The 23,782-nt window shown below is 46.0% G+C and overlaps 1 protein-coding gene across 1 annotated transcript in view; it reads left to right on the top strand.

Annotated features, from left to right (window-relative positions):
* The window catches only part of LOC119394894 (kinetochore protein NDC80 homolog), a 45,383-nt gene that overhangs the window by 10,515 nt on the left and 11,086 nt on the right, over positions 1-23,782 (top strand). Inside the window, exons 5-10 of the mRNA XM_037662194.2 lie at positions 2,016-2,201; positions 2,938-2,979; positions 5,490-5,625; positions 7,624-7,718; positions 20,344-20,488; positions 20,555-20,574. Of these exons, the coding sequence (XP_037518122.1) occupies positions 2,016-2,201; positions 2,938-2,979; positions 5,490-5,625; positions 7,624-7,718; positions 20,344-20,488; positions 20,555-20,574 (624 nt within the window). The remainder of the gene's footprint in view (positions 1-2,015; positions 2,202-2,937; positions 2,980-5,489; positions 5,626-7,623; positions 7,719-20,343; positions 20,489-20,554; positions 20,575-23,782) is intronic.

Below are 23,782 nucleotides of genomic sequence, written 5' to 3'. Positions count from 1 at the left end.
AAGGTTCGGCACAGGAGAAGTATCAAAAGCGATAAGTTTCGGCATGCAGCTCCAAAGTGTCGGTAATAAACAACTTCAGCACTTCATTCTTATTTCACGAGTGAGTTTTAGGTCCAGTACTTGCAGCATCTCCTTGATCTCTGTGAGACTTGTAGCTCGAGGATACACTGCAAGTTTTTGATGCATACAGTACAACATATTGGCCCTGCTTAGGAATCTGCTGTCAATTGAAGAGTGACCATCCTTCCTGTAAGTGCAGGTGTCTTGCAATTTGGTCCTATTAACATTGAGGAAAATGAAAGGGTTTCTTGCAGAACATTGCCTTATTTGTACCTAGTTTTGGCCATTGGTCGGCAAAAAAAAATTGGAGCTCACTCAGACTCGCTCAAGAAATATGTTTTGCTCTCAGGGCTAACTCGGACTCTGACTCGCCAAAATTTTCCTCAACGGGACTCGCTGACTCGCTAAACTTTTTCTCGGCTGGACTCACTCGGACTCAAGCTCACCGACATATCACTCAGCTGGACTCGCTCACGGTTTGACCAGAGTCTGAGTGAGCCTGAGTGAGTCTACTCACGAGTCCGTTAGCGTAAAATGAGCTTTTTCGATCATGGTGCCAATGCTCTTTTAAGGCCAATATCTCTTAGAATCGGTGCTCTACTATACATTTTTTGATCTTCTACCTTCAAATGAGAGTTATCAGTGGCTTCAATCCGGTAGAGGCATTTTTATGAAATATGCGACTCGCACGAGATGTTTTCATGAAGAACCTCCCGTAAAAGAGATTGCGGGGGTAGGTCATGGCACCCCCCCTTAACTCACACCTTTGATCAATAAATATTAAGGTGCCGCATGAACACTAGTGCGTTGAGATGTGTGAATAGACTTGAGTATAAACGTAAGCCGATATAAAACTCTTATTAATGCTGAAGATGAGTAGATAACATCGGCCGGCAATAAAGGGTGGAGCTCACTCGAACTCACTCGAAGAAATATATTTTGCGCTTAGGACTCAGTAGGACTCTGGACTCACTCGCCAATATTTTCCTCAACAGTACTCGCTCGAACTCGTGCACACTAAAAATTTCCTCAATCATACTCACTCGGGCTCACTCGCCAAAATATTACTCACCCGGACTCGCTCAGACTCGCGGCCCGATGAGTCTGAGTGAGTAGACTCGTGAGTGAGTTTGCCGACCGATGGTCTTGGCAAACTTATCACTGTACGTTGCTCAATAACAGATTTCTTATTGGTGTCTACCTGCCTTGTCTGGCGTAAATAGCAGTCTCACAGCAATGGCATTGTACAGTATAATGCCACGAAGTACAAGGCTGCAGATTTGACCTCTTGGTCAGGGCAGCTGCGTTCCAGTGTGAGCAACTCGAAGTTACGTTTAGATGCACGCATTTAGATGTACACAACTTACGTTTAGAGGCACATTTAGGAACCTTGTGCAGACATCCATGGTGATCTTTTATGGCCCACTGTGCATCCTAGGTATTCGAGCACCATAAGTTTTCATATAAGGAAAGCAGCATTGGAGTATCTGTTATTTACAACTTCATCATCTGCAACCAAAATTAAACCAATTTGTGGTGTTTTACATGTCAAAATCAAGGTAATTTTACAGGGAATGTTGTAGTGGTGGACACTGAACTCATTTTGACAGGCAGTTTTTTTTTTTCTTATTCACCTGAACCGCAGCACATGGCTGTTGTTGCTTTTATTCCCCACTGATCTGCTTTGTAGCACGACGCTATAGCCTCTGAGCTGCTGCCACTGTTGGTGAGCTGCAGCCCTAAGACCACGCTTCTGTTTTCTTTCCACCCTTTGTTATTGACTTGCACACTACAGGCATCATTACCAGTGCTGAAAATGCACCGACATGTAAGGCCCAGTGGAGAGTTTCCTCTATGTCCAGCATGGTTCGATATTTGGATGAAATCATCAGTTGCTGCGAACATGACGTGCACGAACAAGTGGTGCTAGAAGTACTGTTTCAATGTTTGCGCAGTTCTTAATACAGTTCTTCGAGCCAAACTTCAAGCTGGGTGGTGGAACGCGGATGGAAGATGCGGTGCTTGAGCAGCTGCGTCGACTGGGCTATCCCTACCCACTGCACAAGAGCATGCTGATGGGAATCGGTTCCCAGCCACACAAGGCCCTCGCCATCATCACCTGGCTCGCAGATTTTGCCAAGGTAGGTAAGCCTCTGTGCACAAGGTTGTTGCCAGACAACTAACTCTTGGATACAAATGTTGATTTGCATTTCTAAATGAGTACTGCAACATCGCCAGTGCACCAGTCGACGAGCAGAAAATGCGGCTCATTTCTTTTTTTCTGTTCCTTTTCTTTTTGCTAAAGTCCTTGCACATGAAGTACTTGCGAATATGCAACTTTGGCAGCTCTTTAGTAGCGGTAGTGTTGTGTACTGCTACAGTTTGTAATCAATGTCGTGTTAGCTGTACACATACCATTTGCAGTGGTACTAGTAGCATGTTTGGCTTATTTCTTTAATCTTGCGAGACTGCTACTGCAGCAAGCAAGGTTGGTGTGCTGGAAGGGTGAATTTTTCTCACTATGGTTGTTTTTAACCGAAGCAACAGTAAAAAGGATTATTGGCACAGAATAACCAAACTAACATGCATCGTTCAGGTTACTGAGAAACTCGTGGCTATGGGACATGTCTTCTGCGTACTGTATGGCAGCCACAGCTAGGAACTTTGAAAATAAAAACTCTGCATGCAGATATACTTCAGAAACTGCTGTCTAAAGTCTAGTTATGTATATATATACATTATTTTATCCATTGCTTCTGTACGGTTCCCAGCGTTAGTGAATTGTCAAACTTTTCAGTGAAGCTTGAAATGGGACAAAGAAAATACTGCGTTCCTGGTGGATTTTTTGGTTACTGTTTTGTTGTCTTTTCTTTGCAGTACCTCGACAGTGTAAACCCACTGGACGACTTCTTTACCGCAGTAAGTCACTGGTTTTCGTTTTGCCACATTTTTATTTTAGGATCTTGAAGTCTTTCTATAGCTTTCTGCTGCTCCCTCAAAACTACCTATGAACAATTCCACTGGTACAAAGGAAACACCAAGTGACTACTCTTCCATCGTCGTGCCATCTGGTTGTTCCATCATTGTCGTTTCAGCATGTTCGTGCTGCGAGCATATTGTCGCTTATCATATGCTAGATTTATGTAGGATCTGCAAGAGGCACATGTTTATGCTGAGTGAGGCACTTCTCAGTAAAAATGAGTCAAACATGGTAATGTGGTTTACTGTACACTTGTAAAGCGTCGCTAAGTGAAAATTTAGAGCTGTGCGAATAGCAAAATTTTGGGTGTGAAACGGATTTGTGAAGTGTGAGTGCAAATCGAATATTTTTAGAATATTTTTCGAATACTTCGAAGCGAAATTGCAGAAAAAAAAGGATTCCTAAGCATATTCTTATGAGATAGCAACATAAAGTGTTTCTTTTCACTAGTTTGATGAAGCACTGGCGGGGTGGTGTTTCATAGTTGTCTTATCAAGAATGAGGCAATGTAGAGGCCGAATTCTATTTATGTACATGATTTAGTGCAACCAAAGTGTTGCCGCCAACACTTTACACGTGATAGGCAAAGATGCCATTGCCTCTCCTCCTCTTTCAACTTCTGTGGAAGCCCAGCTGATGTTGCGGACAAGGGTGTGCTCCCTTCATGTCCGGACTTCCAAAGCTGCCTCGTAGACGTCAATATATAAGAACATCCGAAATTTTGGATGCTAAAAAGCTTTGGCTTCCGATTTTTCGGACTTCCTGCCCAAATTTCGGGTCCAAAAAACAGCATTGAGCCCCCACCTCTGCCACATCTTTCATCTCCATGTTGGAACCAGCGTTTTCTTGAGTTAGTACATTTGTGACCGTAGCAGAGCTTGCAAGGCTGCTTTGCCGCAATACCGGGGTGTGATGAGGTGAAGCATATTGAAAATCTAGGGACCACTTCCAATCGGACGTTAACTATGTCTTGGCAAAGTTCGAACGTAATTAAGCTTAAAAGGCAGCTTTGCCGCAATACGAGTGTAATGAGGTGAAGCATATTGAAAATCTGAAGGAGTCACTTTCAATCGGACGTTGACTGTATTTATTTTTGTGAAGTTCGAATAGTAAAATTCCAGTGCGAATTGAATCGAATAGCAAACGCTACTCGAAAAATATTCGAAATTTCGAATATTCGCACACCCCCTAACAAAAACACCTTCCCCTCCAAGCTCTGATGAAAGCATTACTACCAAGCACTAAGTGTGACAGCCTTGACAGTAGCTGCATTCTGTTCCAGTGTGATGGTCTTTCACTTCCACTTTCCTATTCGCTCTTGGTGAATCCCGCGAAACAGTGATGCTGTCGTAGATAACAACTTGCATGTTGCGGCATGTCTGCCATGGTCCAGAAGCATGTGGCATGCTGCAGGGACACTGGATGTATACTAATCTTTCATGCTGCCTTGTAGCTTTTGAAGCTTTTTTGTGGTTCTTGTATTCATGCAACAATTCTTTTGGCTTTTTGTTGATGTGGAGTTTACGTTACTTCAGTTTTGACTTGGAGTACTGGGTGAGTTGGTATAGATGTCGAAGCGAAGCTCGTGGAAGACAGGACACAGTAAAGAACACGCAGGACAGGCGCTAACTGGGAACTAAAGTTTAATGGAAAGAAAATCCGCATATTGCCATCACGTGAACATCCTTGAAAAACCAAAGAAACAAAAGCAAGACAGAATCAAACAGGCTATAGCAACTTGCATAAAACCAGAAAACATGGGTTATCTACGAACCGAAGTTATTTCGCATGTTTTTTTTTTTTTTTTTTTGAAGGTAAGCGTACTCCGCTTCTAGTAGATGTATCAATGAGTGGCTAACACGTGTCATTCTCCTGTTTTATCAAGGCAGCCTCAACCATTTCCCTTTGCCTTCTGGTGCTTGTGAGCGAACAAGACCTGCGTTTCCTCAAAAAGCGGCGAACATCCGTTACAACTTTTGCAATGCATCGCCAAGTGTGTGTACGGCGTGCCTTTTAAGGAGTTAAGGTGCTCTCTGAGACGTAGGTTCAGGCAGCGCCCCGTCTGTCCGATGTATACATGGTAAGAATAACATGCAAGTAATATACATGGTAACAGTAGGGAGGAATCCAAACCTCCATTGATCAATGGAAGCTCTCCAAAGGAGTGTGCTAAATGGTGTCGCAATGCAGCCGCAGGTGGCAGGTCCGCCGCTCGTTTGAAAAGAGGGTTTGTGAGCCTTGGCTCTCCTTGTGAATTCCGCACACTGCTTGTAACTGCAAAATTTGGCAGAGATCTTTATAGCTCAGTCTTCTGTCCACGGAAAGTGTTTTGTCATCAAGCCCCACGAGTTGTTCGACTTTTCTTTAATGCAAGATTGCACCTAGCATTGCCAGGCATGTTATGGTAAGACTGAAAAAAATGCATTTCCTTTGTTACGTTTCTTTACAGGAAGACTCTCCAATTGGCACTCCTGGGCCGCGCCTTGCCGGAGGAAGTGGCACCGTGGGGTTGCTGCTGAAACACTGCCTGCAAAGGCAAGACGACGACAGCAGCTTTGACGAAGACGCTTTCCTCGACAACTTGGGTACAACATGGTCTTATGTGCATGTTTTAGACGCTGTGGCAACGGTGTAACGTCACTCTCTAAGACATTCGTATTAAAACCTTGGAAATATTTTATGTGCTGGGTGCTTGCAAATTGATATTATAGTAATATCACCAATCTGCAGTTGTCATCATAGCCTGACCCAAGTCCACCAAAACGCAAAAATTTCACTCTGCAGTAAGCCTGCAGTGCGCATCTCCTCTAACTTGGTTCTGCTGGCAGCCCTGGATCTCCATGTAGGAAGCTTGTAGACTCTATCTTGGAGGTATTGTGTCGTAGGTGCAATGTCTGGGCAAACAAAGATGGCTCGTGGCTCTGTGTGCTTGGTGCTAAAGGTTGTGCAAGGTGAAGTTTCAGAGAAACATTGAAGTGAGAGGCAGCACAAATGCATACACTCGCCTCCACTTGAAATCTTCATGTTGGAAGCAGGGTGATGGACGGCGTTTCTGGCTGTTAAGAGATCTGTTCATGTCTGCCTGTACACACTTCCTCATGCTTGTTCACTTGATCAGTGAGCTAATGTCCAATTATATGGCTGGTAAAATTATATTTTGTTGTAGCTCCCGAATAACATTGCTGTTCCTATCAGTTTATATTTGTTACTTCAGGCAAAACAGTTTTTTCACTTAAGTGCCCAGTTATTAGCTTCTGAATAGGCATGTGCGAATAGTAATTTTTAGGTTCGAAGCGAATAGAGATTTTGTCAAATAAATTTGAATCAAATTCGAAAAGTATATATCGCATCTTATAAAGAAAACTGGGCATATTTGTCATGACCCAACTAATCTGCACAATATTTTTCAAAATTGAAACAAGGCATGTGCAAATGTAATTCTTTTTGGTTGAAAGGGAAGTGGAAGCAACTTTGAATAGTAGCAGGATTTGACCTTCGGTAGAATGCAAGTGGTAACCTGTAAAATACGTTGCCTTTTAAAATTTCCTCTACTTTGAGCATATAAGCCTATAACGAGCTTTTAAACTTAAAAAATGATTAATCGGTGTCCGAGTAATTTGTTCATTTAATCTTAAGTGGGGCTTCGCGGCAGTGCAGATTTCCCTGGGATGGGTGTATTCATAAACGTCGCCTAAGAAGAGGGGGTCGCAAAGTCTGCCCCAAACATTGACTTAATAGAGAGGGGAGCTCTGCGATGAACCTTCGCCCCCTGAAGGGGAACCCTGTGAACGCCTATGTGTGTAATCGAGGTATAGCACCCTTTCACTGCAGTGAAACCACCTTTACAGGGGGTTACATGCAGTTTATATGTCTATTCACTCATTTTGAATACTTCAAAATTTAGAATAATTTAAATTCGTTTTGAAGCGAATTCGAATACTGTAATAGTCATTCGAATATATTCGAAGTGCTCGAATAATCGCACATGCCTACTTCTGAACCATGTTAAATAGTTCAATGGCTATGGAATTCTGTTAATCAAAGTGCATGGTTGTGGTGTTCACTTCCTGCTGCCACTTCTACATTCTAGTGAGAGTATAATGTGAAAGTTATTCTATACTTTCTGACGCATGTTGATGTAAGCCTACAGTGCTGAAGGTTAATCCTTCTGTAGGCAAATTGTACTGCACCGGTGGCACTGTAGTCATGCCTGGACACGTGGCACATATAAATGCCTTTTTCACTAACTCAACTACAGCCAAGAACACAAGTTCTTAGCTGTAGCTGGCTGTGCACCCGAACATCCATGAAGTGTGCAATAGCTTGAAGTACAAGTAATGATACTGATGCATGGAACCTTTAAACATTTTGAGGCCTTTTTAAAGAAGCCTAAAAATCATTTCTTGGTGTTTAGCAGGATGTTAGTGGAACCACCTCCAGGTGCTGGTTAGTTGATAGTCTCATATCTTTATTTCTATTGAAATGTTCGTGTCTTTCATTAAATTTGTTTTTTTTTTGTCTTTCATTAAATGTTCTTGCATGAAAGAGTTCGATCTGTCGTTGATTCCCTGTTAATTATGCAGTGCTCGAAGCTGTTGGCCCCATACAACCTGTAGAGGAGATTGAGAAGAAACTGGCAGAGCAACACCAAGAGGTGCAAAGACTGGCGGCTCTCGTGGTATGTAACCCCTCCCTTCATCTGCAACAATCACTCCTATGAGTAAAGTTCTGTTTCTTTTAGAGCTGTGCGAATAGCAAAATTTTGGGTGCGAAGCGAATTCGAATATTGAAGTGCGAGTGCGAATAGAATATTTTCGAATATTTCTAGAATAATTTTCGAATACTTCGAAGCGAAATTGCAGAAAAAAAAGTTAGGATTCCTAAGCATATTCTTATGAGATAGCAAGATGAAAGTGTCTTTTCGCTAGGTTGATGGAGCACTGGCGGGGTTGTGTTTCATAGTTGTCTTATGAAGAATGAGGCAATGTAGAGGCAATTGTATTTATGTACATGGTTTGGTGCAACCAAAGTGTTGCAGACAACACTTTACACATATAGGCAAAGATGCCATTTCCTTAGCCTCTCCTCCTCTTTCTGTGGAACTTCTGTGGAAGCCCAACTGATGTGGTGGACAAATTCCAAATCTGCCTCCTAGACGTCGATATATAAGAACATCTGAAATTTTGGATGCTAAAAAGCTGCGGCTTCCGATTTTTCGCACTTCCTGCCCAAATTTCAGGTCCAAAACAGCATCAATTGAGCCCCCACCTCTGCCACATCTTTCATCTCCATGTTGGAACCAGCGTTTTCTTGAGTTAAGACATTTGCAGCCGTAGCGGAGCTTGAAAGGCAGCTTTGCCGCAATACCGGGGTGTGATGAGGTGAGGCATATTAAAAATCTAGGGACCACTTCCAATCAGACGTCTTTTGGCAAAGTTCGACCGTAACGGAGGTTGAAAGGCAGCTTTGCCGCGATACGAGTGTGTAATGTGGTGAAGCATATTAAAAATCTGAAGGTGTCACTTACAATTGGGTGTTGACTGTATTTGTTTTTGAGAAGTTCGAATAGTTCGAATAGTAATATTCCAGTGCGAATCGAATCCAATAGCAAACACTATTCGAAAAATATTCGAAATTTCGAATATTCGCACACCCCTAGTTTCTTTAGAAACGGAACTTGGGGTTACAGAACAGATAAGAAACACTCCACACTCGACGCCAGAGACGCACCACCCGAGGTGGTATAAACGAAGTGGGAGGAATTAAGTGAGAACTGCCGCCATGCGAATAGCGGCATTGTATTCGCTGGTCGCTTGAAGAATAAGATACGCTGGAGAAGTTTAGAGGAAAATCAAGACAACTTGTATTTACAGACTTACAGAAGAATTACCGGCATAAATGTTACAAAGAAATAAAGAAAAACACTGGAAGTGAACCGAATGTAGGGCGACCCTACGAGATTCGGTGGAGCCGACGGTGCCTAACACCTTAAGCCCGGTTCAGAACACCAGGCGGAACACCGGGGCTGCTTCTTATTACCCTGATGCTCCGCCTTCACATTACTGCCGGCTTATAGCCGCCTGTTTGCCCTGTAATTGGACAGTGCATACAGCGAATCGATGAACTCTCTACAAGGTCACCACTTTCTTACACATATACGGGCTTATGCTCCTCACCCCAAACACACAAACAAGAGGCAAATAAAAACAAAGTAAACCAATGTTGCTGTGACCAGGGCAGACTCAGCTGACGTGACACGTGCCTAGAGCTAAATGTACGCGTGCAGTGAAACTCTGGTGGCGTGTCAGACACATTTGCTGAAGGGACACCAACCTCGGGCCACTTCGCTGCTCCCCCCTCCGCGCACAAGGTTGCACATGGCACCACTTACAAGCTCGTTACCCCAACTCCCGCTCCAGCCATTCTGCCGAACCAGACTGTAAAGCAAAGTGCGGAAATGGTTACCACGCCAAAGGAATGCCAGCGCGTAAACACTTATCAAAGGTGCCGACCGGGCACCGTCACCCCACGACGTGGGCCCGCTCCTCACGCATTCGAGCGTCAAGGGCCCACCCGCCGTCTGAGCCACCTGATGCACGCCACACATGACATATGCCTCCGGCAATCGCGCGGCGCCCAAAAAGTAGGCCGCTTTGTCTTGTACCTCCTTGGGTGGCGACCGCGAAGTGTGTGAACGGCAAACAGCTGTGCCGCACCAATGTGAAACGTCGCCACTGCCGCGTCGGAGCCTGGAAGCAGCCCATTCATGCGCAGCCGAAAGGCATCGCTGGGCAATCAGGGGGGTCATTACGACGGTGTTTCCAACCCTTCCTGCCGCTGCCCGCGTGGGGCGGGCTCCTTTGTCCTGGGCGCGACAAGAAACCAGATGGGCTCGTCCATCTCCGTCGCCCAAGTAGGGCGACGCACAGGCACTTCGAAGCCTGTGGTCAGGGCCCATCCGGCCGCATCTGCTTTGACCAAAAGCCACCCAAGTCGCGATGGGGTAAACGCAGCATTCCGACCGGCGTGGCCTCCCATGTTTACCGCTCAAAGTAAACAAAAAAAAACGTGCTCCCGGATTTGACAGCGGTCCTACACCATGCTTGAAAGCAGCTTTTTGCTTTAGAATGCGCAGTGCATGGGAACACGTGTTGTTGATGCCAAAGCATTATAAGCTTCACTAAGAGAAAAGTGTGGGAAAAGCGCACATGAATTGTCCATCTGTGATAGCAGGGCCCCACAATAAAAAAATAAAGGGGAAAAAGAAGAATGCATTGGCACAGTGGTTGTGTGTCACTTCTTCCCCTTGTCCGGCGTCTTTTTGACTGGTTTTTGCCTCAACGTCATGTACCAACTGACCCAGACTTCGACGTTATTGCATTTTTATTGCAACAGTTGAAGCCGGATATATCGAATCTGAACAGGATCACAAGAGTTATACAGTCAACTGCCGATTTTTCGGACTCCCTAGGGACCGCGAAATCGTCCGAAAAATCGGGCAGTCCGAAAAATCAAATTCGTGCTTTTTTATTTAGCTGAAGCGGTCAGATCGCCCCAGCCACGTCTGAAATAGCTTTAATGCCTCCCAGTACAATTATCAGGCATTTTGGTGCGCGCCCAGGCTCTCGCAAATACATTCGGTACCTGCCGCGAACCCCGCTTAATTAAACCGCCACTTCTGCATCTCGTGATGAGCGCCGCTGATAACAGCAAAGCGCGGAATAGATTACGGCTATCTCGCATGAAGCGTAAGACAGAACGCTGTCAAATGTTCACCTTTAAGCGTTTGTAAACGATGACGCGGAACACAATGACTGTGGCGGAAGAGCGGACGACTCGTCCGGCTTTCTCCGATGCTTGTGCGCATGTAAACGATGTGCACACACATCGCCGATACGCAGCATTTGCTGCCGTGTGAAGCCGATCGTTTCTAGTTGTGTGCAGCACATCGCCAACTAAGCTGACGCTGTCACTTTACTGTTGCTCTATCGTACGCACGCATTTATCATGAAAGGGTTCGTGATGCGCACTTAATTCCTGACCGCACACGGGCGCGGCAATGACGAGTTGGTTTCGTCCGCGAAGGCAACGTGTCTATGCGGCGCACTTAGCGGTCTCGCACAAAGACACAGCAGGAATGGCGGCGCGGCGTATTTGGGTTCTCGCCTATTAAATGCGTGTAGTACGCATGCAACTGCGCTAGGCCACCTGCACTACCGAGCAGTTAACTGAAGATGCTTATCGTAAGGGTTGTCAGCGATTAAGCCGTACTGGCGCGTTTGCCAGCTGCCGCCATCACGCCTTCGTGCATTTCCGCTGCTTATCCGTAACATCGCCGCACGGCGCAGCGATAGCGGCCCCTTTGGATTTCTGGTCTGCTTCACCCCATAACACTTCGGGATTTCTGGTCTGCTTCACCCCGTAACACTTCGGCATTGCGGCAAAGTTGACTTTCGGACTCTGCTACAGTCTCAAACAGATCGACTCGCGAAAGCGCTGGTTCGAACCTACGAGATAATAGACGCGGCAGAGGTGGGGGCTTCAAATAATGCCTTTCGGACCTGCAATTTGGGCAGAAAGTCCGAAAAATCGGACGCGGAATACCTTCAGCGTCCGAAATTTCAGACGTTCTAATACATTGAAGTCTATGGGGCTGATGACGGTGCCGCGAAAGCGTCCGAATTTTCGAGCATGTCCGGAAAATCGGGCGTCCGAAAAATCGGCAGTCGACTGTATATATATATGTGTATATATGTGTATATATATATATATATATATGTATATATTGTGAGACAACGTTCAGGCCGCAAGACTCTTCTTTATTGCCCTCGAGCCTGAGCCCCACTACTCGGACCCAAGCGGTGATGATGAGTATATACAGGTGAGAAGATGGCAAGTATGAAGAATGCTCACACGAATTTCCCCGTGCGCCGAAGCGGCCAGCCTGGCCGCAACTTAGACTGGGTAGGGACGTCGAACGAAGGGCTTCAGACGGGAAAGGTGGACTATCTCTGAACCACGGCAGTGACGGTCGGAAGAAGCCTCAACTGGGATGACACGATAGTTTACAGGGGATGTTTGTTCATTAATTATGTAGGGTCCAATGAATCGCGAATGGAACTTTTCACACAATCCGGGAACACGAGTAGGCGTCCAAAGGAGCACTTCGTCGCCAGGACGGAAGGAGACGTCACGATGGGAGCTGTCGTACCGCTGTTTGCGATCGTGTTGACTGGCTTCTGTGCTGAGCCGAGCAAGTTGCCGACATTTTTGAAGCCTCGAAACGAACTGCTCTGTTAGGGTTGTAGAATTGTCACTTGGAGTGCGTAAGAATGAAGCGTCAATGGTGAACGTCGCCGAACGGCCATAAATGAGGTAGAACGGTGAATACCCAGTAGTGCGTTGGACGGCGGTATTGTGAGCAAACGTCACAAATGGCAATATCGTGTCCCAGTTGTCGTGAGCTGGGCTGATATACATGGATATCAATTAGCGTGCGGTGGAATCGCTCTGTGATGCCATTGGTTTGAGGGTGGTATGCTGATGTTGTCTTGTGAACTGTGCCACAAGTTTTAAGTATCTCTTGTATAACTGTGGATAGAAAACTCTTGCCGCGATCGCTTAATAGGACGCGGGGCGCACCATGACGCAAGACGATGGCTTCGAGAAAGAAGGTGGCCACGTCAGAGGCAGAACTAGAGTGCAGAGGAGCGGTCTCTGCGTACCGTGAGATGGTCAACCGCTGTCACAATCCAGCGATATCCTGCAGACGTTACAGGAAGAGGTCCGACTAGATCCATTCCAACAATGGCAAAAGGTTCCTCGGGACATGGGATTGGTTGTAGCAAGCCAGCAGGAGCGGAAGTCGGCCGCTTGCGCCGTTGACATAGGGTGCAAGAAGAGACGTACTTGGCAACAGAAGTGGAGAGGCCAGGCCAGAAGAAGCGGCTCCTAAGGCGGCTGTATGTTTTGCAGAATCCCAAGTGGCCAGCAGATGGGTCGTCATGAAAGGCCTCAAGGACCTGCGCACGAAGCGAACGTGGAAGAACGGGAACCCAACGGTGTCCATCATCATTGTAAACGTATCGGTGCAGCACGTTGTTTTCAAGCTTGAATTGCCTGAGTTGTCGGCGCAACCTGGCATTAGGTGGTGGAGACTTTCCGCAGAGGCGTTGAACAATGCGAAGGCAGTATGGATCTTGCTGTTGATAGGAGGCCAACTGAGCGTAGCGATTGGAAGACAGAGTGCCAGCAGCCGCTAGTGCCGACAACGTAAGCGGATGCGTAGCCTCATCGTGGGACGAGCAATGAAGAGGCATGCTCAGAGAAGATGGTAATGGGAGGGGGCAACGAGAGAGAGCGTCAGCATCTTGGTGTTTTTTCCCAGATTTATAAAGAACGTCAAATGTGTACTCTTGAAGCCGGAGCACCCAGCGGCCGAGGCGACCGGACAAATTCTTTAGCGATGACAACCAGCATAAAGCGTGGTGGTCTGTAATTACGGTAAAATGGCGTCCGTAAAGATATGGGCGGAATTTTTGTACGGCCCAAATTACAGCCAAGCATTCCTGTTCCGTGATCGAGTAGTTTTGTTCAGCAGTCGTGAGTGCGCGGCTGGCGTAGGCGACAACTCGCTCTCGACCTGCTTCATCATGCTGTAGGAGGACGGCACCGATGCCATGGCTGCTAGCGTCGGTGTGGAGACAAGTAGGGGCATGCTCATCGAAGTGACAGAGGACGGGGTCAGATGTCAGCGCCGCCTTGAGCGTGTCGAAAGCGATGTCTCAATCGTTCGTTCAAGTGAAGGCTGTGCCCGACGTCAGTAGCTTGTGCAGTGGCGACGCGATGGACGCGGATAAAGTGGCGAAAATAAGACGCTAGGCCCAGAAAACTGCACACACACACATTATATATATACCGGGTGTCCCAGCTATCTTTAGCCAAGGGTTAAAAAATACAATATTAGAGGCAGGCGAGTGAAATCAGTTGCAAATTGCTGACAGCCACCTTGCCCGCTACAGAGAATTTTTTGTTTTGTAATTAACTAATTTGTTAATTAGGACGATTTAACTAATATGCTAAATACTGACTTTAGGCAAGAAATTCTGCTTGCAAAGTTCGAGAGCGTCCTCAAAAACCCCAACTGCATTATTTGCGATAAAGAAAGTCTCACGTATACCATTTTTTCCAAGCTGCAAAGAAAGCCCGCGAAATACGAAAAGAACCACGTGACTAGCGCGCTCGCGCGCCGCGAGAATGCTGCCCTCAGCCGAGGTTTGAGCGCACGAAATCACCTGCGGCCGGGACTCGCCAGCTCCGTTGCAGCGGCAGGCCTATAAGTGGGCGGTGGTTTCTTGGCCCGTTGCCAGCCAGCTGCGCGCGTGACGGTGCAAGTTGTAGCGAGCGCGGGCCAAGAAACCACCTTTAACTTATCGGCCTACCGCTGCAACGGAGACGCCGAGTCGCGGCCGCAGCTGATTTCGTTCGCTCAAACCACGGCTGAGGGCGGCATCCTCGCGGCGCGCGAGCGCGCTAGTCACGTGGTTCTTTTTGTATTTCGCGGGCTTTCTTTGCAGCTTGGAAAAAATGGTATACGTGAGACTTTATTTATCGCAAATAATGCAGTTGGGGTTTTTGAGGACGCTCTCGAACTCTGCAAGCAGAATTTCTTGCCTAAAGTCAATATTTAGCAAATTAGTTAAATCGTCCTAATTAACAAATTAGTTAATTACAAAACAAAAAATTGTCTGTAGAGCGCAAGGCGGCTGTCAGCAATTTGCAAGTCATTTCACTCGCCTGCCTCTAATATTGTATTTTTTAACCCTTGGCTAAAGATAGCTGGGACACCCTGTATATATATATATATATATATATATATATATATATATATATATATATATATATATATATATAATGTGTGTGTGTATATATAAATTCGATATATAAAATATCTTGTATATCAAGTGAAGGCTGTGCCCGACGTCAGTAGCTTGTGCAGTGGCGACGCGATGGACGCGGATAAAGTGGCGAAAATAAGACGCTAGGCCCAGAAAACTGCGTAATGTATAACTGCGTATATGTATATATTAGAGCTGTGCGAATAGCAATATTTTGGGTGCGAAGCGAATTCGAATATTAAAGTGTGAGTGCGAATCGAATCGAATATTTTTCGAATATTTCTCGAATATTTCTAGAATATTTTTCGAATACTTCGAAGCGAAATTGCAGAAAAAAAAGTTGGAGAGGATTCCTAAGCATATTCTTATGAGATAGCAACATGAAAGTGTTTCTTTTCGCTAGGTTGATGAAGGACTGGTGGGGTGGTGTTTCATAGTTGTCTTATCAAGAATGAGGCAATGTAGAGGCCGAATTGTATTTAGGTAGATGATTTGGTGCAACCAAAGTGTTGCCGACAACACTTTGCAATGTGATAGGCAAGGATGCCATTTCCTCAGCCTCTCCTCCTCTTTCAACTTCTGTGGAAGCCCAACTGATGTGGCGGACAAGGGTGTGCTCCCTTCAAGTCCGTAGTTCCAAATCTGCCTCGTAGACGTCCATATATAAGAACATCTGAAATTTTGGATGCTAAAAAACTTCGGCGTCCGATTTTTCAGACTTCCTGCCGAAATTTCAGGCCCAAAACAGCATTAATGAGCCCCTAACTCTGGCACATCTTTCATCTCCATGTTGGAACCAGCATTTTCTTGAGTTAATACATTTGCGACCGTAGCAGAGCTTCAAAGGTAGCTTTGCCTCAATAAGGAGGTGTGATGAGGTGAAGCATATTGAAAATCTAGGGACCACTTCCAATCGGACGTTGACTGTGTCTTGGCAAAGTTCGATCGTAACGGAGCTTGAAAGGCAGCTTTGCCACAATACCGGGGTGTAATGAGGTGAAGCATATTGAAAATCTAGAGACCACTTCCAGTCGGACGTTGACTCTCTTGGCAATGTTCGACCGTAACGGAGCTTGAAAGGCAGCTTTGCCGCAATACGAGAGTGCAATGAGGTGAAGCATATTAAAAATCTGAAGCGGTTACTTTCAATCGGACGATGACTGTATTCGTTTTTGGGAAGTTCGAATAGTTCGAATAGTAAAATTCCAGTGCAAATCGAATCGAATAGCAAACATTATTCGAAAAATATTCGAAATTTCGAATATTCGCACACCCCTAGTATAATATATATATATATATATATATATATATATATATAATGTGTGTGTGTGTATATAAATTCGATATATAAAATATCTTGTATATCAAAAATATATTCAAGGGGATTTTACAACTGTTCGATGCACACAATAATTAGTTGTATGTGGGTACGATGTACACAAGTTCGACCGTATTCAAACAGAGGGCCTTTAGCATAGAAGCCTGATGGTACAGTAACTCAAACCTTGGGCTAGTGTGTTGGCAAGGTGACTAGAAAGATCGCTATAAGTTTTCTGCGTGCGAGCTAACACATTGAGATGGTTGGTGCATTATCGTTTAGCCATGGGCACATATACTCCACCAGATCGACGCCATATCTGCATCTCGTGCTGCGACGATTCGTACAATGTTTTGCAGATTGATAGTGCCGCTGATAGATTGCACACTAACAATATTCGGCATTATGCTTGCATTCCAACTTGCTTCGCCAGTGAACGACCCCCACCTTGCTTTTATTATGGAAAATATTGCAGCACTAAGATCAGATCGAAGCGAAGCATTTGAAACTGGTATAGTGAAGATTTTTCAGTGGATATAGTAAAATTTTTGCAAGGTCTTGCCTATATTTCGGGCCCGGGCTGTCTCACAAAGGGCGTGTGACTTCTTTTTAATACGAAAGTGTTTTATGCTGGGGTCCACCAGGACTTCAGTGATGTATTTCAGTCACAGAAGTGACGTCGAAAAGAATGCACACGATCAGATGGCAAATAAACCTACAGAAAAAGTTCCTCAACCGGCGGCGAACCCACGACCTCTCGGTCAGCGACACCAGATGCCAGTCATGCTATCCACTGCGCCACTGTCGCACACTCTGGAGGCTTTACAAATGCACCTTCTATATGTTTCCTCTCGAAGTGCTCTTGGTTGGCGGGGCGGTGTCTCCATCTGGGAGCGGTGAAGTAAAGTAATCCATCGTGACCGTGGCCTTAGTGATTAGCTCCTGCAACGTGTTGTTGCTAAGTGTTTGTCCCATTCCGCGCGTTTCCAATCGGAGAAGTGCAATTTTGCCATTGCCTTCAGACACTGCAAGGTGGCGACCTTAGCCCAAGCCTCGGCCTTGCTCATAGCATCCATCCATATTAAATACAGCTCTGCGACGTGCGCCTGCCTCTGCAACACTGCGTTCCCCGCTTACACTCGCCCCAAGAAAAATTGCGGCCGTGCTAGAGGGGAGACACGATGCATGTTGCGTTTCCCTCTCGTCCGTCCGTGGTGTTTTGTTTACTCTTTAAAGGCAAACTCCGGCGATTTTTCGGCCATGTCAAAGTAATGGTGCTTTTATATTCCTGAGACGCTCCTGTCACGGGTCCGATAGCAGAAACACTCGGCTAGTTGGAGAATAATTTTAAATAAGCAAAAAAGCGCAACACCGAAACCCAACCGAGCATACTGTCTTCGCGTGACGTATAAATGGTTACAAAATCGGAAATCATGCAAGGCATGACGGTCCCGCCAGCGCGTAGTATGAAAGCTGCGAAAGCGGCGAAGAGCAGACGCTCAGTTGAAAGGTGACTCCGTCGGAAATCTTGTGCATGACTGACCGTGTCACGGGCACAAGCTGAGCTGTCGGAAAATGACAGCTGCGATTCAGACGCATTTGGAGGCCAACTGTAATGGCCATTCCTCTTCGATGAAGTGGAACACACCTGTTTAGCTCTTTGCTTGCCTAGTTGCCCATTCCACCGCCAGATGGCACCACCTGTCCAGGCAGCTCAAGTTTGTGGGGCCGTGATCGGGTAAAATGCTATCGCTGAGAAGTTCGCGGACTAACTAAAGCTTCTTAATATTGCTATGGGAAGAGTGCATAAGTTTGGCAATAGCGGCGTTCAACATCGCGTACGGCCGAAGGAATTTAATATAAGCCAAGTATGAGCCACCTTTCGCACCATTAGGTTACATTGTTTCGCACGATGCGCAGCTCACCGTATACCGATAGGCCCGGTCACGGTGCACCCTATATATGCTACGGAAAGTGTTTCCGTGGTGTTCACGCATGTGCATTCTTTAGCCGGTACGGTATTACCGTACTTTCCGTGCGGTAAACCGGCATTGCTAGCTAAAACACTCTAATATAGAGACGCAGGGTAATCGTTAGGTGCGAGTGTTTCGTGACTGACAACGGGGAATCGGGCGCAGCCCACAACGCGACACCACTTGCCACCCATCGCACGCATTACCACAAGGAACTGAAATTCACACGTCCAGCCAACGAAGCGCTCGCCAAACACTTGCGATTGTTGCCTTGCGGATAGCAGACGCTTTAGGGGCCCCTCGGTTCCGTCACTTCCGCTTAACAAAAATGACTTCACGTACCCAATGTTGCCAATAATTTTGGGAAGAGAGGTGGGGAGAGTCGGGGCAATCAATAAAATTCATTTGCAATGAATCTGCGTATGTCTCCAGCTTGTAATTTGGCATATATAACGGGACATATATAACCAAGCTTCAACTTGGATGCATCCATGTTAAAGGGACACTAAAGGCAAATAACAATTTATGTCAGAGTGAAAGCCCAATGTATGACAACTTCTAAAACGGCAATATTATCAACAGCAGTGCCCTACTTACCGAGAAATTAAGCTAAATGTATCACAAGATGAGCGCCACGAGTGGGACATTTTCGAAGTGATCCCGATGACGTAGGGAAGTCGACCTACAATAAATCACTAGTAATCAAACTAGCAGCAGTAAAAAAAGAACATTCCGAGCATCAAAAGACGTAATAAAATGCTGTTTGTTCGTTTCCGCTTGATTCATGGAAAACAAAACCTCCATGGCGTTGCCATGGGGAACGGCGCGTGCGCGTGGTTGAAAGGTTCCGTTTTTGCCGAACTGTGCCTCGCCCGTCTCAGTGGTAGTTTCGGGATCGCGTACCGCCGTGAGTGTTTTGCGCGCTCGTGAAAGTCGCTCTGACAGAAAGTTCGACAAAATGCCGCATGCGTGTGATATTGCCGGATGCCCGAATGGTGCACAACGCCAGTGCTGCAGCAAGGAAACCGGTGTCATTTCACTGGGTGCCGCGGAATGAACCCTTACGCTCGAAGTGGCTTAGTGTCATGCCATTGCGCCAGTGTGCTAAACAGTCTGCGTGTGTGCTCGCTGCACTTTCGTACTGAGGATTACGAGACCAACCGCAACTTGGTGAGGGCTTTCAATGTGCCCATCCGAGCAAGTCTTTGCCGCAGCGCCGTTGTTGCTACTGTGGGTCCCGCTACATCCGCTCGGCTGCTACTAGTGTTGGCGGCCGCGCAGTAAAAGCGGGCAACGTTGGGCACGGCAGCAGTGACGTATGAGAGTCGTATTTTCAGGCGGGAGATTTGAAGTGCGCTAACGCGATGCGGACCACTAAAAACGTGATTTTATTTCAAAATAAGCACTTCCTTGGCACAAAAGCAGCGCTACGAGGTTTCTGGACCGCTATTTCAGCAATCAACATCGACTTAATATTTGCCTTTAGTGTCCCTTTAAACGGTGCTATAGCTCCCAAACACCAATACGTTGAGTAAGCTCTCTTGTATCAATGTACAGAATGTTCCACTACTTCTGTAAGGGCACATTTTACTTTCGTGTTACGCCGATTCATATGACGAAGGGATAGACCTTTTTTTTTTTTTAGTGCCAGTGTACTTCATGTAGAAATTCGTCGGATTTAATCGTGATGACTGGTCTGAGGTTTATACAGTACACATGCACGAGGTGCATAAAGGCACACATGCCACGTAGAATCAACATACATAGCTCTGACTGACAGCCTACTCGTTCCAGAGCCATTATAGAAATAGGTACCGAGGCACTTCAGAACTCGGACCACTATGATCAATTCTTTCAATGTAAGGTGATGATTGAGTACCAGGCTGCAGGATGTGTGCCTTGTGTTTGATAAACTTGTTTAGATATTATTATGTCCACTATTTGAAGCAGACGGTGAATCTATGCATCCGTGATCAATTCAAGTGGGTTGATTGGCTTAGCTCTGCAGTGTTTCACTCCAGCGATTGTCAGACAAACTTCTGACCAACTTTTCAAAACACTTTCTTGGAACGGGTAAATTCAGCTGTTTGCCCTCTGTCACCATTCTTGTTGCAGGAAGCACAGGAAATGCGCAAGAAGGAGCTGCAGCAAAGCAAACTGAAAATCCAGTGCTTCGAGAAATACTTTGAAGAGATGGCTGCACACTTCAAAGCTAGGAGGGTAGATGTGGAGAAGAATGAGAAGAAGCTTGCTACCCTTGGTACGTTGATGACTACTCTTTTGTCAGCATGATCAGAACATGTTGAACATGTTGTTGGGTGTGCAGTGTGTCAGGGCAGTATGGATGTGACGACATGCTCTTGTCAATTATTTTAAAACCGAACACGTCATCTGTTAAGAGCAGAATGCAACGAGAAGTGTTCCGTATGAGCGAGCGCACACTCACTATGAGACCAGCATCACATGCACTGTGCGTGACACCACCTGGCAACCCTACAGAGAAACTAATAGTAATAAATTGTAGTCAAAACTTAGTACTGCTTGAGAAAGTGTTCAAGCTTGAGAGGAAATAATTAGAGCTGTGTGAATAGCAAAATTTTGGGTGCGAAGCGAATTCTAATATTGAAGTGTGAGTGCGAATCGAATCGAATAATTTTCGAATATTTCTCGAATATTTATAGAATATTTTTCGAATACTTCGAAGCGAAATTGCAGAAAAAAAAGTTTAAAAGCATATTCTTATGAGGTAGCAACATGAAAGTGTTTCTTTTCGCTAGGTTGAAGCGCAATATTGAGGCCGAATTGCATTTATGTACATGATTAGGTGCAACCAAAGTGTTGCCGACAACACTTTACACGTGATAGGCAAAGATGCCATTTCCTCAGCCTCTCCTCCTCTTTCAACTTCTGTGGAAGCCCAACTGACGTGGCGGACAAGAGTGTGCTCCCTTCAAGTCTGGAGTTCCAAAGCTGCCTCGTAGACGTTGATATATAAGAACATCTGAAATTTTGGATGCCATAAAGCTTCGGCTTCCAATTTTTCAGACTTCCTGCCCAAATTTCAGGTCCAAAACAGCATTAATTGAGCCCCCACCTCTGGCACATCTTTCATCTCCATCTTGGAACCAGCGTTTTCTTGAGTTAATACATTTGCGACCGTAGCGGAGCTTGAAAGGCAGCTTTGCCGCAATACCGGGGTGTGATGAGGTGAAGCATATTAAAAATCTAGGGACCACTTCCAATCGGACATTGACTGTATTTGTTTTTGGGAAGTTCGAATAGTAAAATTCCAGTGCGAATCGAATAGCAAACAGTATTCGAAAAATATTCGAAATTTCGAATATTCGCACACCCCTAGAAATAATACATACTTTTTGCATAAAAGTTTTACTCGGAAGGCGAAAACCATTTTGTTTCGTAGTATGTGTTGCCCCCAAGCAGACTACAAATGAGGTGCATCAACTTACACGGAGTTCACCGCTTGCAATTTGGCAGCTCTCTCTATATCTCCCGTTCTCACAAACATTGCTGCCCACCCACTTTGTGATTTTGCAGCAACTGAATACGTTCTGTTCCAAACAAAGATCTTCGATTATGCCCCTGGTTGGCTTCACCATCAGCATGACAGGACACCATTGACGCACTATGCTTGGTCACAATCTAAGAAAAAAAAAAAGTAGACTCCGCTCACAGAACTACAGCGCGCATGCCATTCACCTGTGAAAGACAGTCGTGTTAGCCGGTTTCCGCTTGAACCACAAGTGGTTTTTCTCGGCTAGTGCAAATGCTATGCATATTGATAGTTAAAGGTTCGTCATTACTTCCTAAAACATTGTTTGGCTGAGCAGTGAGGTCAGTATCCCTGACGAAACTTACTAGGACGTGCAAATTTGTGACCTATAACCGGCGACACAACTGTGTGTTGGTACGGGAAAGTAGACTACAGTAGACTCTCGTTAGACGGAACCTCAAGGGACCAGGAAGATGTTTCATTTAGCAGGAGTTCCATTTACTGAGAGATGAACAAGGGTGCAGAATACAAGTACGAGACCAATCTTGTCAGAAGCACTTGTTCCATTTAAGAGATTTTCGTTTACTGAGAGTCTACTGTATCTAAAACGCTCGAAGTGCTTGACATCACGAAAGTGAGTAAGCGCTATTGGATGGAGCATTTATGCAAATCTCTGTGGGAGGGACAGCAATGGCTGTGGGCAGAGCTGACACTAACAGCGGAGCTGTTCTGAGCTGGGCCTGACGACTAGGGATGGGCGAATATTCGATCGTTTCAAATATTCGAACGAATATTAGTGCTCGAATTCGCTTCAATGCGAATTTATATTAGAAATTTCGAAGGTGGTTCGAAATGAACGAATACATATGTATCTTTGACCGCACATACCCCCTGTAAAGGTCGTTTCACTGCAGCGTCGGGTTGCTGTACGGTGAAACTGCTTACCCAGGGGAAATCTGCACTGCCACGAAGCCACACTGCAAGGTTAAGTGTACATTTTTTTTAAGTTTAAAAGCGTGTTATATGGGCTTATATGAGCTAAGTATAGTCATTTTTAAATTGTAATGTATTGTACCACCACGGCCGCTACGTAAAAAAACTAGTGCGGCCTGCTGCGTCGCGTCGCCGTCAATGGGCGAGCGCGGGTCCGCTGAGCGGCAGCTGTTTTGGGTGAGGGCGCCACAAGCACGGTCCGCAAGCAGACGCTGGTCCGTGTTACTATGTGGTCGCCTCAGGATTTATGCGTGTCAGTGTGCTTTCTCGTGTCTTTCTTGTGTGTGACCGCGCGTGTGAGCAGCTTGCCTCATATTTCCTGCGCATGAGTACGGTTTTTTGGTGCGCGCGTGTGTGGCAGACGGTTTTACTTAGCGGTGTGATGACGCGAACCTGTTGTGTGCCGCTGTGCAACTCGAACGTGTGAAAAGACACTACTGTGAAGTACCACGTATTCCCATGCGATCTACAGTGTCGGGAAGCGTAATATCCGTAACGGAGCACTTCTTTCTGTCGCAAATGAGTGCTAAAACAGCCGCGCGCCGCCGCATCCTGACTACAGCATCAAGCCACTGCGCTGACTGCTACCCCCAACGGGTGCGCGCAACGAAAAAAAGAAGACAAGCATCAAAAGGCGCCCGGGGCGAACCCCTACCCTCTCCACCGAGAACGCAGTCGCGGTCCACGCAGATCGGGAGAATTCAAGAAATCAAAGTGGAACCGACCGATTCCGCAGACGAACCGGCGAGACTAATCCCTTTCCCCTAGCTGTCGCTGCGCTACGTGCTACAAGCAGAACAATCACTTGGAGTGTTCGCGAAACCGGGAATGATCCAAACGAGAGACGACGGAGGGTAGGACGGTAGGGTGAAGTCGGCGAAGAAATTATATTGTTCGTGTGAGTCCTGTAGTGCGGTCAGTTGATCTTGGATAATCAAGTGATGACACTGTGTGAGCACCGTTTAGAAGTGTCGCCGAATGACGGTGACCAGAGCTGGATATTGTTTGAGTGTTTCATGGAAGAGAAATATACGAGAAACGTTCGAAGAA

This window comes from Rhipicephalus sanguineus, chromosome 5, assembly GCF_013339695.2.
Source record: "Rhipicephalus sanguineus isolate Rsan-2018 chromosome 5, BIME_Rsan_1.4, whole genome shotgun sequence".
Taxonomy (NCBI): domain Eukaryota; kingdom Metazoa; phylum Arthropoda; class Arachnida; order Ixodida; family Ixodidae; genus Rhipicephalus; species Rhipicephalus sanguineus.
The sequence above is the reverse complement of the archived record's forward strand: the minus strand, read 5'-3'. Positions and strand labels throughout refer to the sequence as shown.